We start from the raw sequence: 19974 nt of genomic DNA on the forward strand, positions 1-19974 counted from the left end.
ATCTAGCCAATCACTGAAAAAATCTCACTTAAGCTATCGATAATATTGGAAAAAAACACTACTGCTAATCCATCAGTTAGAAATTCATGTATCATTTTTAAAAAATGAAACCTGGGGCAAATCATAGGTTCAATCCACGAACATCATTACTGTTCTGGTTTGTACTTTTCTTTAGAAATAAATGTTACACCATTATCCATATGCATACTATTTTTTTCAACGCGCATTTATATATGAAGGTGCTGCTGTTCCAATTAACGTAGTAAAGTGCATAGCTCTCTTCGATTTCTTCACGACTGCAAAGTTAATACCTATTGCCGATTGGCATGCAAAGGCTTAGTAGGACACGAAAATTTAGATTATTTAGATATTTATTATTAGAAAATTAGAGGCATCAGCAATAAAAAACATAGTGTTTGTTTACTTTCGAGTCATACTCATGCGTATGATGCTGACTGTTGTTAACAAGTGCAATCTCTGCACGGGGCTGTGCTTAAGAAATGCTGATAATGAGTTATTTAACGATCAGATATTAGTTTGCATAGGTATCAAAAACAGTTGCCACTGATAGAATGACCTAATTCACATAGCGCGAGCGGATCTGGGGCATTAACACTGTTTCGATCAGAGCGGAAACAAATAGTTCCAGCCTCTTCCTCTAGGTAAAGGCAAACAAACGAGGATGTGGCTAGGAATAGGGCGCGATCGTCCATAGGCACCCACTAAGCTGCCTCCTGTCGGCGAAGACAGCTGTTGTTACCGACCGGTTTTTCGGCAAGTCGTTCCTGCCTTCTTTGGTTGGGGTAGTATTTAATAGAACTTCGTGCACGTACTTCACGAGCTATATGACAACAATACGGATCGTGTTCGTATGTTGGGGTGCATTTTACTGGTATAAAACGAGCGATGCGGGTGCTCTATGTATTTACAACTAAAATACGCTAAATGTTTTCATTAGGATTCGTTTGCTATCGCCTAATTGCAGTATATGATCGAATAAGAATAGGCTGATCATAGGAAAAGCGGGCTTGTCTGTTTTTATTTGGCTATGTTTATTGGCTCCCACGAATGCTAACTTGTAGGCCATACAAAGAACGTGATCGATTATCAGTAATGATATGGAAACTTGCCCTAAGTGATATATCTGTTTGTCTAAGTAGATCCGTATTTAGTTTCTGACATGTGCTCGTATTCGCACAGGCCCACATCAAATGTGAAGGGCAAACTGATAATTTAAAGAAGTCATAGTATAATTTTTCTCGCTTAACTTGTGTTCCATGGAAACGTATTTACAGTATTTTTTGCAAATAATATAAACGCATTCAGGTGTTTCACTATATGCTGTGACAATTTAAAATGGCAGGAGAAATTGGCTATGGAGTCCAGTCATGAAATAGCGGAAGCCTTCATTTCTGTAAGGGAAATAGGGTGCTGGTATTTTTCAATAAGCTGTAAGGCGGGTGCGGCAAATGGCCGACTATCGAATAAACGTTTGCGACAGCGTGAACGAAGGCAAAATACTTCAAAAATAGACGGATTAATGAAATTGACGGCACTATGAGACATGGCTCAGTCATTAATTATTCGAAATTCGCTATAGCTGCGCAGAGTCATTTAGATTAACGCTTAGATTATTAATTATAAACGAACTATTGATCATTCGATAACAGTAATATCAGATTTTGTTCACGGATGTTAGCAAATGTCGTTTTTCGATAAGTTAATCTTTTGTAACTGCTTCTTTATACGGAAGGATGCTTCAGCCAACAAACAGCGGATACGGCAGAAGCACACACGGTCCGAAACCTTCAAGATCAGCCTGTGGAATAAACTTAACCATTGCAAAGACCTCAGATACTGCAATAGGTTTTACGTATCCTGATCTCAGTTCAGATATTTTGTGAATAAGGATAAATCTCTAGCAGATTGTTATATCAAAAATAATTAAGAACGCATATACTCTCGTAAAGCTGGATTAAATCTTTTTAGTGGTTATTGGCCCGGGATGGCTGCTCACTAACCTTAGAGACACCCGAGATGGTCCCAGTTCAAAAATGGCCGTAGGACCCGTTTCGCGCCGGTAGAGACCAACCGTCTGAGGTGTAGCCTAAGTGCAATAACTGATTCGAAACTTAAAGAACGCAACTACAAACTACATGTATAAACTACGATACGACATAGTTCGCAAGAACGTATGACACTATATTTCCATTCGTAATCATGGCAACAAATTGCCGAATAAACATTCGAACTCTTGAAAGACTAGTACAAGCAAATATCGCTAGATGCAGCTTTTGTTATGCTCATCATTATCGCAGATAGGGAACGTATAATGACAACCGTGTATCGCCGTCGATCCGCTTACTGTCGCATTTCATGAGCCTAAACGAAAATGCAAGGGAAAAAGGAAAAGTCTAAATATGAGCTGCATCTGGAAATTACTGAAAGGGGTGGTGTTAAAAGAACTCATATTCGACCCAATTATATCTAGTCTCTTGACACAGGGTAGCAAAAAAAAGACTGACCTATATTAGAGGGCGGGTAAGACGGGTCCGTAACATGAATTTAATATAAAACATAAAATCTAGCAGGAACATGCGTTTCGACGCATGGTAAATCGTGCCGCACTAAATTATTTATTAAGTTTCAGCTATACCTGTGACCAGACGAAATAGACTGGCCGTTAGGAACAACTTCTCCAAAATGCTAATTGGATTCTGTAAACATAACTTGTCTGTGTGTTTTTTCGAGCGACCGCTGTTATTGTAGATTTCGCATAGACGAACATATGAAATTGTGAATTCTAACCTGTTCTTCACGCTTCTATAGGTATTATATGTTTCATTCCTTAAACTATGATTATATTCGCTAGCTACGGAGGAACTATATTAATAGCTTCGTAGAGAACCTAAACAAAAGCCGCGTACGTATTTTGATGGATCCATTTTCAGCACGGTATAAGTCCAGTTGTTCATCCGAACAACTACGCTAAATCTAGAAACAGTCAGCGCGCGTTCATGTCGCAAGACGCACACTGGCGTTCGAGAACCTCATTTAGATGTTATCCTTATAGTACAATATAAGAAGCACTTCATGATGGCCATATACAGACAGTTCAGAAAACTTTTGTACAAGATTCGTGCGTATATGTCAAACACAAACATATCTAAAATGAGCAAAGCTTTCAAATATCTTTTCCTGTTATACCCGATTTAATTTCTCCTTTAATATGAAAACCGTTTGATAGATTCAATTTGAATCCTTTCTAGCAAGACACTCTGCTCAGCTTCTCTTTTATTGTCCGTTAACCATATACTTCTTACAATGGGTCACGCACACCTAATCCACGTAAATACAATGCGTTTGAAACCGTGAGGTAATTACCCGGGCATTATACATCTACGTCTAGTAAAGCATATATATAACCGGTAGCCTCGAAAGAATAGTTTTTGTTTCGTTTGGATTTTCATGGCTAATGATGATCGATATGGCATCGTCAAAAGAAGCTCGCTTATTTACCTCCCAATAAGGTGAGTTTACCGTATCGAATTTTGACCTAACGAGTCGAACCTCTTTTTTCTTCAGCTAGCTTGTCATTATGGGTCCATTGATAAGCATTATTCAGGCGCCTGCTCACCCTCCATCTGCTTCTTCTGCTAGAGACACAGAGAAGCAATATTGTTGTATTCATTACTATGCATTGAAATGGCGAAGTCAGTTGCAATCGAGGCACGAAGCCTCTATGCCTTCGTCTATTTGGATGCTAGAGGATACCGCAGTGAACGTCGATAGGGCATCGATTGAGAAAGAAAGACCCGCATCAGAAACACGACGCACTTCACAGATGAATGTAGTATAATCAGAATAGAACTGCATCAAACAATGGATTTTCTGCCTGCCGACCTGCAGGCAGTCATTATTACCTCTAAAGGACGAGCGCAATAATCCTCGTGCAAGATTGGTGCAGAATTACACTAGTACCTATTTATCGAAGAAAACGATTTGCATGGTTAGATTGAACCTTTACATGAAAAACTTTAAGAATGTCCACTGAAAATATTTTTTGTAGGTTTCTCCTAACTTGCTACTCGAGATGCCAAGAAATGGAATTTGATGCGTAAGTTCTATACCGGGCGTTCTATATAACCTTGAGAAGATGCCGATGAATCATGGCCCATCATGTCAGTCTGGATTTGCTGAAGCGATTACGCCTCCGCCAAGAAGGTTAATCTCCTTTGCTCAGTATCTGTCGTGAATCAACCCATAAGAGATTTAACATAGAGACTTAAGTTTTGTGAGAAGCGAGTTTATGCACACCTCACCAGCGGGACGATACAACGTGTCTTCAAGGAGGATGTTTCTATGCAGCCCTGACAAGACGCTACGTAGATTTTTAAAACTCTACGCACTACTGATACAGTAAATATCTAATGAAACACTTGTGGCCGTCGAATTTTAGCAGGAACTTATCTGCCTGCCTAAAGAATAAACTTTATTAATAAATAGTTTGACCTGAACTTTAATACCATGGTGGTGTGAGGAATGCCAGCTTCGTCTTGCAAGCCATCACAACCAACGACATATCTATCTATTAAATAATATGTAGGGACAGGAACCTCGAAGGAGCACAGCTGCGTGGCGCATTTTCATGAACCTGTATGCCTACTACTTGGCCTGCACGTACTAACCTATTCGTAGGCACAGAGCCTGCACACCATGCTATATGGTGGTCTAAGAATTAATGTAGTTAGTATGTACTATCTCCATGTCTCCGGGCTGAATGCAGTCAAAGATGTCCTGTCGCTCGTCTTGAACACATTGCAATCTCTGCTTGTCTCAGCCAATTATCGGCCGATACTGCGCCGTACTCTCAGGAGTAGCTGTCCTTGGTGAGTCATGAAACGTGCTCTCTCTTTTTCCTCTGTGCTTTCACAAGGAAAGTGCCTATTCTCCCTTTTTTCTCTGACTATCCGACGCTGTTCGGGTCGCCGCTCGTATTTTATCTCTTTAGAATAGAATGCTAAGTCTAGCTTCGACATGGCCTCGATTAATCCTGCTCAGTTGCTTAGTTCTATAAACCTGTCGTTTGTCTGACCTGATTATGTCGTCGATTTGTTTCGATTAGTACCTTACGACCAGCTGCTCCAATTAAGTTATCTGATCTATAATATATTATTAATACACCTTAACAATCCCAAATAGAGAGAACAGATATAACCTAGGTTTTAAAGATAGGATCGTACTTGATAAAGCATTATAAGACAGGCGTGCTGTAACCCTAGACATACCATTATATTAAAACAGACTGAGGAAACATTCGGGTCACAATCGATTCGTAGGCATGGAATACCTACGTTTGTATTATTATTATTTCGTATTTATTACTCTCATCAACTACAACTGGTAAATTATCATAATTTATTGCCATTGTTAGCTGCCAGCTTAGAAAGATAGCACAGCTTTCTCTTTTGCTGTTGTGCTCAAACTTACACACAAACAAACGCACTAAATAACAGGCGTAACAAATATTGTCACGACCAAAACTAATAAAACAGTCAAGCCTTTATCAGTCGATCACTCGCATTGATCAAAACTCAATCTGGTCCCATCAATCAAATACCTGCAAAACTGTTGTAGGACTATAGTATTTTTACGGATGAGGTAACTTTCGCTGTCTTTACAGTCCTCTTATTGCCTCGATAATAGCAATTATTTACTGGATTCATAAGTAAACGTCTATATTTATATGTCTCGTTCTTCTAATTATTCAAACAAAACTGCAATAAGAATGACGGAACGATAATTAAAATGGTGCTTAGCAATATATTTCTTACGATGGCGTACTTTTAGCTTAATTGATCTACAGTTACGTTGGGACTAAATGCGTGCTGCAAATATCCTATTATTGCTTTTGGGTACCATACAGATGTTCTAGTATCGTTATATGTTATGACTAAGTTATACGTGTTTGAGTGACGAGTGGGATTGGTAAGTAACGACGAATAGCTTCGAATTATCTCTGTGCTCGCCATTACGATGTCCGAGTGTACTACTTTGGCGACCAATTGCTTTGAGAAAGAACCACACGTTTATATAGTCTCAGACACGTTGAAGTAGCTTCTTAGTAGCACGTTGTGGTTCGTTTGTACCATCAGTCAACCTACTCGGCAGATTCATGGATACCTGATCGACTCAATCATTGCAGAAAACCATTATGGCTTACAAACGTCACAGGGATTAGCTAGTTACAAACAGTGAGGACAGCTACGCAGTATTCAAAACGTTTCTCCTTAACGTAAATAAAATTACCTGCCGTTGGTCCATGTAATCGCAACGAATATTTCATTCGTAAAAATCGAAATACTTAATACATTTTCTATGTAAAGGAACGCTACTTTAACATGCACAAGGTTAGGTAGTTAATTAGTTTTCAAGTCTTGCTAGTTTTTTGCTAATCCCATTTTTCTTGAGAAACCCACTCGTTCGGTTGCCGATATATGATGCTGGTTCGTGTCAGAATGAATCTTACAGCCCCGAAACGTATCGCTAATGCTGTCGAAACGATCAGTTCAATTACTATGATGAAAATTGCCTAAGTAAAATATCTTTTTTTTTTCTAACTTACCTATACGTAAGGTTGCACTTATGAGTTGAACCTCCAACTTGAAATAATTTTGTTTGTATGATTTTGCCACAAACGATGCCAAATATAATCGTAAGCGTTAGTTCCTTACACTCATCTAGCCTCAAAAAGAAGTTGTGTTACGCAGAAAGAAAAAGAAGTTACGCAGCTTTTGTGAATAAACGGAAATATTTACTTTCTTATTAAAACGTCTATTGTACCGGTCTTTTAAACAAATAGGCCTATCCATATAGAAGAAGCACGCGTTCATAATTTCCTAAGCCCGGAGACTTTTGAACTTACTGATCTCCCTGTCTTCGACATGTATACTAAACCCGTTAAGCAGAAGACTCGCTGTATAGCTTGTTTGGCTTCCAGTTATAGAATAATGCATCAGTCTAGGAGATACAATATACACCGGTAGAAGCAGATTCAAGCATTAGCCTACAAGCTATGTCCATGTGACTCTGTAAAGTTCTTCCGTTCGGGTACAACCAACGCAGAGCAAGCGAATGTTTGTTTTGGGATGAGTCCATCAAACGGATGGGGACTGTTAAGGTAATCGAGCGACAGTCAAAAAGCGAACGCCCTATAAGTTCTGTATGTGAAATAACGGCGAGGCTTGCGGGAAATATACTGACCACAAAAACTAGGAATCGGCTTGTCCGTATTCAATTTCAGTTTGAATTGATGGCGCGCTGCATTATCGTCTTCCACGATAGGAAATTCACCACTGGGCCCAGGCCTATTTGTGATGCAACAGGACGCCATTTAGCCGGTTTCGATCCTAACTTTAGAATATGTCTGTCAGGTACGAACAACTAATAGGAATTAAGATCCTTACTGGTTTGCGTCCCTCTTATCCTAAGGTAGAAGGTAGAGTCCGCATTTACTTTGTTCGTTTTACATGCAATGTATGTAAAAATTCTATGATAAATAAAAATTTTGGGCGGATAGAAAGTTGTGCCACCAAAGTTTGGCGTTTTTAGTTATTGACACTCTGTTGTTGATTTGTTTCGTGTTACTGTTCATCATCTGTTGACGTTACTGCCACTTTTCTCTCGGACCGAACGTTAATATTAGTCACTGCTAGTGCGGAAGCGTGGAGTAGTTTTTGTCCGCTGAGTCCAATAATTAGCTGGGTCAGTGGGCGAGACTGAATGGAATCCCCAGCTACCCTAAATACCAAAAGGGATACAACTACCTATCTGTATTAAGAAAAAATATACATTTACGTTAAGCTAACTACGAAGTGTAAGTACATTGCGTGAGTTGAACTACTTTCGCATGTACTTTGTTGCGGTTATAACTTATTTCCTTCATTTTTTACTTTTTATCACGGGCGCAGCTCAAGAAGACCGTTAGAAGGTTTATGAAGTACTCATTCCAGTTTCCGCCTACTATGAATTAATAGCTACTGACTTTAACTAGTTGCACTACAATATGAAAGTGGTTAAAATACGAATACGCCTCTATACCTCATATACTCCAGACGGCACTTCAAAGGCGTCAGTTACCTTAGGTGGTGGCAACGGCGGTGGAGTAAGCCTGATGTTGAAAAACTGGAGTAATATGAACACCGCACGAAGTAACTGAACAATAACGGTAACCTACTATTTCATGCTTTTTAAGCAAAGGAAATTTAACCGCGGGCCAAAATGGTCGATTAGAATGCACGAAAGTGGGGCATATTGGGGGCAAGTCAGTTTCTAGCGAGCGTTTCCTTAAACAGAATTAGGATCAAGTCCAGCTAATGAAATTCAAAAAGACGATGTAAAGAAAGAGGATCCATATCTAAATAAGTACGAAATAGCCCTAATACATTTATATGTCAAGCAGCACATGAACAGACCTAGGATTACAATAAACCTAGTTCTTATGCATAGACTCTTCATTTAAAGGTCCCACTTTTTCGGCTGCTTTCGTTCAGGCTCTTTTCACATCGAACTATTCATCTTACGGAAGATTGTAAACTTGTCAAAAGAACACACGCTTATTATAAGTCAAAACTACTTTTTGGCATTTTCACCTCCATGAAGCAGATGTGCAAACACTCCGAGAAACGAAAAACCGTTTGCAGTCGATGTCAGACGTCAACGTTACGTAATGGAAAGAATGCCGAAAAGAAGATAAGCACGTACGACGTGGGAGAAACCGAGATATTTATTCTTTCTTTATGTCAAACGGACAACGTCTCCCAGAAAGCTTCCTGTCTGGTAGAGCTGTTATCTGCGCCAAAAAAACCCGTTCCTTTTTTGGGGCTACAAAAAGCAAAGCAACGCTACTATCACTCATCATCACAGAATCAGTGTTCTATCAGAGGGACCCTGTCAGGACGCTTCAACCTCTCTTTTTTCTTTACCTACTGGAGTCTTTGTTCTTCGTCGGGTGTAATGGATCTGCCTTATCCAAGCCGTTCCATTTTTCAAAATATAGCGGGTTTGCTGCCTTTCAATGTTAGAGTGGCGCGGATTACAAAACTAAATAGCGATTCGGTTGAAAACTTCACCGTAAAATTTTTAAGCCGCCTGTTTCACTGTTATGATTCCTCCAATAATGCCAAATTAGGTTTTATCAAATATACATACCAAGGCAGACGATTACTGATCTGTCCCTCTGTAATACTTTCTACAGTCCAACTAAACAATAGTCGTTCGGTTCGGTATTTTTTAATTATTAAATTCGTTGCGGAGATACCTATCTACCATATCCAATTCAATAGAAGAAACGTTTTCTCTTAAAAGATATGGTGCAATTGGGGTAGTTTTGTTCGCGAGTTACACGCCAGGCGAAAGAATGTTTTGCAGTATCGGCGTACGCTGCCTCGAATGCCTGAACTAGAAAACTCATCTTTAAATTAGTTCTAGGAGCTGCCCTAAGTTAATTCAACTTATTTTTTCGTAGAGCCCCGTAACGCTAGAGGCAATGATTTAACCTTGGGGAATTCTGCATCTTTGAGAAACACGGTTTTCTTCAGAACAGTGTCTAAACACAATACATTCATTTCAGCGCAGCTAAAGTCAGTGAAGTTTAAGTTTTATAGACTAAGCCTGAACTCTATAGAACTTTGGAGAAACTGGTTGTTTTGTCAAACAAAAACTTGCCGATTTTGGGAACGAATCATTATTAGATAAGACCGGCACCATGCGACCGCCTCGAAGTCAATTCCTAAAGGTGCTTTTGAAAAACAACCCAACGATCAACTCTGTTGTATGTGAAGAATCGAAATAGGCTAAATACAGAAATGCAACGCGATTTGGTGCAGGATGGATGTCCTGGGGGTGTGTGTAGAATCGAGGCGTCATTTAACTGGAACCCAATAGTATTACGATCGATGAACCTATTAATGACATTGAAATAATGCGTAGAGAGAGCTAAGGCAGTTGATTCAGTTAATGATAATATTGAAAAACGTATGATTCAGCTAACGAACAGGGCGGCAATAGCGATAGGCTTTTGCCAGTTCACGGGGCCGAAAAAGATGATGACCACATCGTAATAGCCTTAGTGAGATTCAAATTCTGCACATTAAATATATTGACAGTTATCATTCGTTGAACTCTCTAGTGGTAAAATTTGACAGGCTAAGGGCTATACATCGATGCTCGTAGTCATGCCAAATCAATATCGGTGAGGACAGAATTCGGGATAGTAGCGTTTAGGAGTTGTGGTGTTTGCTATTATTCTGAGAAGCCATTGATTATGTAAAATTATATAAATTGGTTTCCGTTTAGCATCCAGTTAGGGAAAAATATACACCGATTCAAGAATAACAGGTATTCAAATAACACATAGCGTCTATAGCGATTATATCCAACTCTAAAAACGTTGTGCACTAAATTCAGATTTCACCAAAATTACGACGACCTCAGCAGCGCGATTAAATCTATTTTCACGAAAAAATATATCGGCAAATGCACATTCATCGTAAGCTAGATATGGGGTCTGCGGTGTGACGAAGAAATACTTGATAAAGAAAGAAAATTGTCGTAGACATACTTCTGTGATGAATTATTCACACGAAATGTAAGTCTTTAGACGATTCTACACATTTTCAGTGTGAGCGTTTGTCAACGTGTCTTTTCAAATTGAAGAAGTATTGGTTGAACGAACGCGCAGATACACATTTTCCCGACCTTTACGGAAATATGTACTTCGTATGGAAATGCACCTGAAACGCATAGAATGTATCGCCGGGATTGATCATTGCTAGGGAACCGGAGATCTTCTCGGACCTTTGCTTCTCACTTTCTCCCACAAGCGATTATTTGTCCGCCAGCTGAAATTGCCTCTTATTGCACCCCTCACAAGGCCATTGTTCACTTGGCCGTCGCGCCAGCTACGGCACGCTGTAGTCCATCGTCTTGCTTCCTGTGAATTGTAGATCTTCCTATATTGTGGGGTATCCTTGTCATTTCCGACGGGAAAGCCTTTTTGGACTCACCAGGGGACCCTCGCCATGGCCTGTAAAAGGCGCTAAATTGCACTAATGACATTTGTCGTAGAGGGAAACCTCGTAAAGGTTTTGCAGACAGGGCTTCACCGTATCGGCCAGAATCGGTTGGCCGGCCTTAAATTTAAGCAGTACACAAGTAAATTTAACCAAAATAGCGATATATATTTTTGAAGGCATTGGAAGTATTTGCCAGATATCGGTTTACTGTTTAGTCCTGTTGAGTTTCTAGAGTTCTAACTCTAGGAATTAGGCCCAAATGTCTTTTCTCACGCCTCATAAAAATCTGTCGCAAATATGAAGTGTCATATTGAGTTAGTACAACCTAAATACACAAGAAGCGTCGATTACAAACGGAATGATTTGGGGTACTTACCCCCTAAACTCTTTCGATCTGAATCGTTAGAGGCTTGTGGGTTGTAACAAACCAAGCTCAATGAAATGAGCCAGCCTTCGTGCTTCTACTTTCATCTATCCCTTTTCACGACAAGCTACCTTTTCTTTCTTTTGTGCTAGAGAGCGGTATAGTCAAAAAGGGGAACCGATGATTTACAACAGGTTTCTAGCGAGACGGGAAAAAGGCTGAATTTTTTGACCAACAGTGAACCTTTAGCCAATATCTGACACTTTTTTTCAGTAAACTATCTGCATAAATCTATTTTGGGAGGAACACTGCAGGCTAACGCTATGTTTTTGAGGGTCTCAAACGGTCGAGCAAACCCGGGTGACCAGCTGCGCACTTGAAGGTCAAATCGAAGGTACTCTTCCCTTAGACCGGTCAATACGCGTCCTCATTTGAACTATCCAGGCGTTCTGGCGCGTTTTTACCTTTCACGTATTCTCCTGAAGGAGACTTTTTTCACAGACTACGTACAACAAACCGTATATGAATGTTGCTTCGGGATTCTCAGTGCATCGCACATAATTGAATCCTCTAAACTAGAACTGTGCTCATGTTTAACAAGCCATTATATTTTGATAAAGAACGTTATAATATCGCTTATCGTTCACACTGATAGTATGCAAAGAGTTAGTTAGTTCCAACAACACTATGGAGATCTTACATCGTACATGTTTGTCAAGCACACTTATTAAGTAAAGAGCTGTAATAGCTGCAAGACTTGAACGTTATAATAAACGAGTTTAACTTTGGCTAGGATTGTACTCCTTGTTAACGCTACGTACTTTTTCGAAATCGACGCGAAGTTGCCCAAAATGAACGTACACTGGGCTACTGGTGTGTGGACGTGTAGTTTTGGTTATTTCGACTACTCAACGAAGTCTTTCAATAAACGTATCTTGAATTTATCATTTGATTTGTGTCGGTTATCTATAGTGACTCATGCGAATGTACTATCATTTTATATATCTAAAATGTTATGGTTAGCTTGTTCGAATGTGTTAAACGATGAAATTTTCAATGTCTCTTCAGTGGCCCCGGTGGCCAAACTTTTCCAGTCTGTACGTCCTGTTAAGCCTGTGTTGTACGACTTCAGCGGTTCATTTATGAGCCTGCCATACGTCGGTAAGAACCCCTTTCCGACGAACCGTGAGACGTAAGCGTATATTTTCTTCTGGAAACATCAGCTAGATAAATCGATTAGGTAAAGCCGTCGGTCGAAAAAGGTGTTACCTCTCTGTTTGACAGCCCAAGAAAACTAAATATACCGCTACATGATCGAAGTCTCTCAGTGTGTCGTTGCCGAACAAGATGAACCGGAATTTAGCTTGCGTGAATAACATTCGCGGGAATTATCTTCTAATTGCAGAGCAGGACAGACACACGTGAGAGTACGTATAGTAGCCATTTCACAATAAGCGATCAAAGTACCTTATACGAATGCCATCTTCGTTCTCTTTACTGGCGAAAAACGTCAGCTTTATTTCCATTGTCCATCTAAGTGTATTCACGCAAATACCAAATTTGCTTCTCAACGCCTCAGCCCACTTCCGGTGTATAAGAATCGACCGACTCCAGACATTCCACAAGTACTCTTTAAAAGTCTTATTGTATGGTATCTTTGTAAAGGAACTCCGAAGTAAACTTCAGAACATATTATTTTCATTGGCATGCGATTCGCTGCTATTCTGTTGAGCAATTTTTTTAAAACTAACGTTTACGCTAATGTATCTGGAATATACAACCGTTCTCAACGCCACGTCACTTACCTTAGCGACTAGCAATGTAATCATATATTTATCATATGGAAGTGTGACTACTGACTTGAAACATATGAGGTAATCTAAGTTTGAGACCAGCGGTATACAGCTTTTGGTCGGTAATGGGGGGGGTGAGCCTCTTAGAGCAATGCTTTTGTCAGTATCACAATGATACCCAAAGCAAGCGGATGGTGTAACGATAAACCAGATTGAACAGCACATTGTTAAAAAAAGATCGAAAAACTTTCAGGATGAACGTGACCAGTTTGTCGCAGAAGATTTTTCTTGTTTAGGGTGTGCCATTTGTTGCGCCGAGTTAGCTTTGCGTATCTCTTTCTGCAGCTTGAATTTACTTTGTCGAGGAGAATCTGTATTGGACGTACCGTTCGCCTGTCAACTATAGTGCTGCTCAAATATAGGTGAGTTACACTCAAAAAAAACAGTTCACAATATTTTCAATCAATAGATCACAATCATAACCCATGAATCGCGATGTAAAGAAGCTGCTTAGTATAAGAGATCCTGTTGTTGAATTAGGCCCGTCGTGTTCGGGTTCTAGGTTGGCTTGCATGTCACGCCTGTTTAGCAAGAATTAAAGTTAATGACCATATTCAGAAAATACAAGTTAGACCTGGTATGGAAATCAGCGGTCGGGAACATGGAGCATATAAATGAAAGCAACTAGATGTCATCCAGCGATCGCTGTACGACCCTAGCTGACAGCGAATGCTGAGTGCTGTCTAAACAACGAGATCGATATGTGCGGGTCGTGTCGATCTGCGGGCGAGAACAAGAAAGCGGACTTAGTTGAGAAAGGGAGCTGAACTGCTGAAGAGGTGAAAAAAACTGAACACGACAAGTTATCTAAGTTATCTGTTTGTAAGGAGAAAAATCGATGTATCTATAAGAGTGAAGCACACCTCCTTCAAGAAGGCTCACGCGAAGGAGAATGAAAGAGTGAGTCTATATCTGGGACGAGCGACACTCGAAAAGGTAAAGTGGTCAACATGCCATAAAATGAAATGGAGAATACCTTTTATGATGGACCGTTCTCACGAAGGCGGAACCTGATCTATAATAGGCCATATTTTTGCAAACTTCTTTATACCTCGATAAAGTTTTCGCTGGGAAGAAAAGTAGAAATATGGCAGACTCATTCGTTAATTACTACGGCAGCAATAGAATTGCCATGCAATTATACTACTGTATTGCTGAAATGATATATACATATATATATGGTGTGGTATTTTCATTTTTATTCCTATATAAACAATGGCAGAGATTCTAAAGCATTCGAGAACATGACGAAGACTACTCGGATAAGCCAATGAGCTCATTTCGGACGAGTTATATGTTAATTACCACCCTGAAATGTCATAATTACAGAAGCGCCTATAGCTAGATTCTTCCTTTCGCATTTTGACACCAACAAGCAACACTTAAATAAAAGGTCTTATATTGGACCTAAATGACAAGTTAACTACGGTAAGTAAACGCCGCTACTAGTATACGTCAATATGCACCCGACTTTTGCATTTTACTATTTTGATATTTACAAAAGATTGGGGCTTCAACGTAAGACTCAGATACGCTCCCACAAACTGGATACTCCACAAAGCTTCTCTGGATAAGAGTATACTCTCTTTTACCTGTTGGAGACAAGAGGCCAGTCAGTTAATTCTGAATTTTGACAAATCGTCGCTCAGGATGCGACGGTCCAGTCGATAGCGTATGAGATGCTGCGAGTGTATAATACACTCGAACGCCAACACATCAACTAACGTAGACAGTAATGCTCTACTCAAGCCTTTTAGACTCGATGTTCAAGAAATATCGCCTTCGTAGCTTTCGATACGAATGCTATTGCTCGAAACAACGCCCAGCGTTTGAACTCTAATTGGGTTTCTGGTCCCAACTGCACAGGACCCACGCCAATCAGTGCGATATTCGACGTACCGAATCGTCGTTATTTAGTCTTATTATTGTTGTTGATGATGCTGTTGTTAGCTTTGTGCTAACCGCCTGGATGCATACAGGTTTAGTGCGCTGATGTATTTGGACTTGTTGTTCTAGAACGCCGTTGTTGGCTTACTGAATTTACATCTGGTTAGCAGTTTCGGACGTATAGTTAGTTAGGCTCTACAATCGGTTGTCGCTGCCATCATTTTCGCTGAAGTATCCGCGGAACAATGTCTCATATTGTGGTAATAATGCGTGCATACTCTATCGGCATGAACGCGAGAAAAGTACGTCCATTAATGGAATCGTTCGAAAACATCCGTTTTTAGAAACGCAGCTCCTTAATGAAGTGCGATTAATATACATGTTCGGACTACCTGAGTCTAGCAATAGATACAACGAGGAAGACCATTAGCATTTAACTGATTCTTGTGCATTTAATTTTGTCTCCTACTTGCAACTAAAAGGACTAGTCGTCGCAAAGACAATAGTTAGCAGTTGCAATAATAATCAAGAAAAAACATACCGGATACAGGAAGGGGAAAGTTTCTGCATTCTGGCTTCAGTTTAACGGCGAACATTATTACTTTCTGGTAGCAGTCTCAATCGACATTCCCCAAAAGCCTCACCCGGAACAGGTGGACAGTTTGTGGATGAGTTTTTCCTTATCGTTCCCAGAATTCCATTATTGTTTTACGACGTTGGTTAACTGTTTGATGTGTGGGTTTCACGACGTTGTACATCGACGACTACTCGGTCTGACGAGTATCGTGATAAATTTCTAGTTTATTTTTAGTGTATTATCCGCACGTTACGTATATAGCTCATAGTAATCACATCGTATTAATCATAGTGTTCATCGTTGGACAATAGAAATAATCAAATTGGAATTTTCGATTGAAATGAAGTTCATTTGTAACTAGTAGCTGCTATCGCATGCTCCCTATTCGTTTTGCGGCTTAGTCGGCCATAAACTAAGCATGCCAGTGGTTGACTCAACTATAGGATTAGAGTCACATCCATCTTTTTAGATCAATACGGCCATGGAAATTTGTATCCCTTTTGGTCTCCGTTTTCCGTTGACCTCCATTGTGAGCAGGATAAGATTTCGCTAAGCACCTTTTCCTTAAGCAGCCTTTTCCTCAGGTATGTATCGCTTGCTGTGCCAGCGCAACGTTTTGGTCGATCTAGGATACGTGAGTACAAGTGCAGTTCGACAACGTGTCCTCCTTATTTCGCAAGACACCTAAGCACTCTGTGTGAAAAGAAAGACGGCTAAAACAACCAGGTTGCAATTAAACCAGATCCAGGAAACGGCCGTAAACGCTACCTAAAAGGCGTACTCAGAAGCCCCTGAATAAATAGCGAATGCCCTTGAAGGAATGGAATAGAGTAGCAAAACACATAAGCAAGCGGCATTGTTTATTTCTAGTTCGAAATATAGGCAAAGTGTTCTCTTTCAAGAATGTTTACGAAGACAAACATGTGATGTACGACATTAAAAAATATCTTTTTGCATCTGTTATTTAAAAGCCACCACGCGTTGGAGAGTAAATAATGATCGATGGATCGATGTTGAAAACACTGCTTATTACTGGGTTCATCTTTGGCATAAAGCCTTAAGATGCGCAAATGGCAGATCATGTTATACTATACATATATTGTACTATACAGTACACTAGCCGGGTTTTTAAGCTTAGAAGCATTCGCTTCAAGTATAGGTTGATCGGAACCTATACTGGCAACTGCGCGGCCTTTACGGTCGGACAAGTATCGCAAAGAGCGATACAAACACTTCCTAAGGTCGCAGGTGGCACGAGATTGTCTGCCCACTTCTATTTAGTTTATAATGCAATAGTGTTAATTCAGTCAAGAACAAAATGAGCACGACTTTAGTTACTTACCTTCTCTTAATCGTTAAAGCGCCCTTATTTATTATATTTAAACAGGATGATCCGAAGGCTAGAATCCTCATTTCAGCGGGTGGGAAAGGGTGGCACCCGCGCTCAACTCCTCTCAACTGCAATCGTCTGAAATATCTAACAAATACCGACGAGCTAAAGGTTTCCGTGACGAACGATGGTGACTTAAAACGTTTCTCCCTGACAAGCCCCTTGACTGCGCCGCTGTACATATTATCACATTTAGCTAGAAAAACAGCAGAGGACTGCTATTGAACCCAGCCGTATCACTCAACAGTTTTGGCTAATGTGAATTTGAGAATTCGAAATCTGAGCACAAATTTTTTATCTTCAGGGCCGGTGTATTGTTGGAAGTATTTCAGTTGGTTAAAATTGGCATTGTATAATTAAACATCATAATCCCATCCAATAGGATCTAGTTAATGGTGAGGAGGATAACTACGTCCATAGGGATAAAGAAACCTACTTCTAAAGAAATCGTGTGAAGCTGTGAGAGGTGTCTAAAATCAGTTTTGAATGCAAATGAAAGTCAACTATTTATTTAGCTGGATAACGCAATATTGATACGGTACGCGATGAGCTGACCGGAATATAAATCTGCCTTAAGATAATAACTATAATAATATAAGTGAGAAAAATTATCTTTAGTGAGACTTGAACAGCGGAAACAAGAAGAATAAGTTAAAATGCGGCACAACCCCAGCCTTGAAGAGCTAGCAAAAATGCTTCGTCGAAGCAAGGTACGTCTTGAACGAATCTAAAATTAGACAAGTTGAGAACCTCAAAGTTAAAGTTCTACCATTTGCTACTATTTATATCATGTCTTTCGAAAGGCTGATGAAATTGCTCCCATAATTTATGTTTACTTACTCAGTATTTTTTGTAACGAGAAAAGGATTTAACATGATCTAACTGGGACTTGCAAATCGGAGGTGTTTAAACTCGAACTTGACGGGTTTACAAACTTTTGTTACTGACCGCTTTTTCGTTGGACCTGCGAGGTTTTAGTGGAAGGAACAGGTGAAGTGAACTGCATTACATGTAAAAACAAGAAGCAGTTGAAACCCCCTAGAGCTAATAGAATAAACCTGCGTTTTTTTTTAAAGGAGAATCTTAAAAGGTTCTCTGATAAAAAAAAACTTCTCTGATTTACACTTTAATCTGCTTACTAATTGGATCTAATAGAAAGATCAGGATACAAAGTTTAGTGAAGTAGTACCAATTTTGCGGCTACGTGAGCGGGAAATTTTCCTAGGCAGAAACCCTACTTTCTTTTCACGTATTTCTTTCCGTTTTTATTTCAATAATAAAAACATCTTGTTTGACAAATAGAATCAGATACAGTACTCTATGGTTAGTAAAAATGTTTACAGTGCAAACTTGAAGCATGAAGCATGAAAATAGGTGGCCGATGGCCGAAAGTCGCCCGCGAATCCGATACTCCCTTACCTGAGACGGAACAAACGAAAATCGTTTTTCCTAACAGATCGAAAAGGGCTGTTACAAGTGTGAACATCCAAATAATGAGTCACAATACTCCGGTCACGTTTTTTTCACACTGCATAAATACGACATTGCTAAAAAAAGAAGGCCCGACGCAATAAATACCCGTGTAAGGCCAAGCGGAGGTGCAAAATTGTTGATAACGTTCCTCACTTAGGTTCGACCGATGCCCTGTAGGTGGTCTTTCTTTGCACGATCAACAATAGTCGGTTAACGACCCTCTAAGCGATTGGTGCTCCTCTTGAAAGCGTTTCACGTTTCGCTCTTAGCTTAATTTACAAATGTTTTCCTAAATTTCGAAACAGATGAGTGAATTTATCCCAGCACCCGAGGATACCAACCAACCGAGACAAATAGTCATATGGCATGCATGGACATGACCGAACGATTTACGCGAGGATTCTCCGACTGTAACCGATTCGTAGATTTTTTAGGAAATATTAAAAGCATTTTACAAATGTTAACGTCACCCGTAATGCAAATATGGGGTTTAGAGCATCCGAAAAATATAAACAATGAATTGAATTTTAATAACAACTTAAGCCGACAATTATCACATGATATATATGATGTACATAAATAGAATAAAACATATCAGACAGCGTCTGTGAATGTGAGACGGGTCACGACGGTGAACAGCGTCGCACGATGGACCGAAGCTAATTTTTTGCCGCAATTCTTATTCATAAACAATTCTTAGGTTTGGCATATAAATACTAAATAGGCCGACCGATTGCAAATGACAATAACCCTGTCTTTTATTTTCTAGAGAGCAAGGCCTCATGATGTATTCTGCAACACTCGTATTCATTAGTTGTTATTAACAAAATGTATTTCCTACATTTTGAACCTAAATGAAGCTCATTTCTATTAGCTATTCACCATTTAAGAATGTGGATTATCATGAACGCCTGCAAAGCCCTTTGATTACTGCATTTTTGCGCTGCACAAGAAATTCTTTCTCCTGTTTCTTTGACAGTTCTGTTCTTATTAGCAAAAACAGATAATTGTAACAGATTCGAGAAGGCCTTCAAATCAATTTTTCGCTTCTCTTCCTGTATGCGAGGGCTACAGCCGCGATCTTTCGCTATCCGCCCTCTTGTTTTAGCAGAGTTAACAAACGATAGCACCGATGCAAACTGCAAATCGACGTAAACGTTTAGCGCGCGACAGAGAGAGCGTTATCTTCTGATACTGACTTCTACGACGACTATTCCAACTTTACAAAAGCAAGCATCTAAGTCCGTGCGCCACGGACGTCAATGCAATATCGTCGTAATCGAGCTTTCCTGCAAGCAACGAAGCTACGATTCCCCCTGCATAAATCATCTTTCGTGGGGCCGTTGCATCGCCGT

General features: G+C 39.9%; 1 protein-coding gene across 7 annotated transcripts in view; it reads left to right on the forward strand.

Annotated features, from left to right (window-relative positions):
• Positions 1-19974, forward strand: part of LOC111254131 (uncharacterized) — a 50862-nt gene that overhangs the window by 17392 nt on the left and 13496 nt on the right. The window contains exon 3 of one of the 7 annotated variants that reach the window (XM_086975523.1): positions 13486-13654. The exons of 3 other annotated variants lie outside the window; for them this stretch is intronic. Coding sequence is in view for 2 of the 4 variants with exons in the window: in XM_022814681.2 (XP_022670416.1) it covers positions 17803-17856 (54 nt within the window). In the remaining 2 variants the exon portion in view is untranslated. Of the gene's footprint in view, positions 1-13485; positions 13655-17327; positions 17857-19974 lie in introns of those variants that run through there. 3 more of the 7 variants (XM_022814683.2, XM_022814681.2, XM_022814685.2) reach the window with 3 other exon arrangements.

This window comes from Varroa destructor, unplaced genomic scaffold (assembly GCF_002443255.2).
Source record: "Varroa destructor unplaced genomic scaffold, Vdes_3.0 BEIS01000007.1, whole genome shotgun sequence".
Taxonomy (NCBI): Eukaryota; Metazoa; Arthropoda; class Arachnida; order Mesostigmata; family Varroidae; genus Varroa; species Varroa destructor.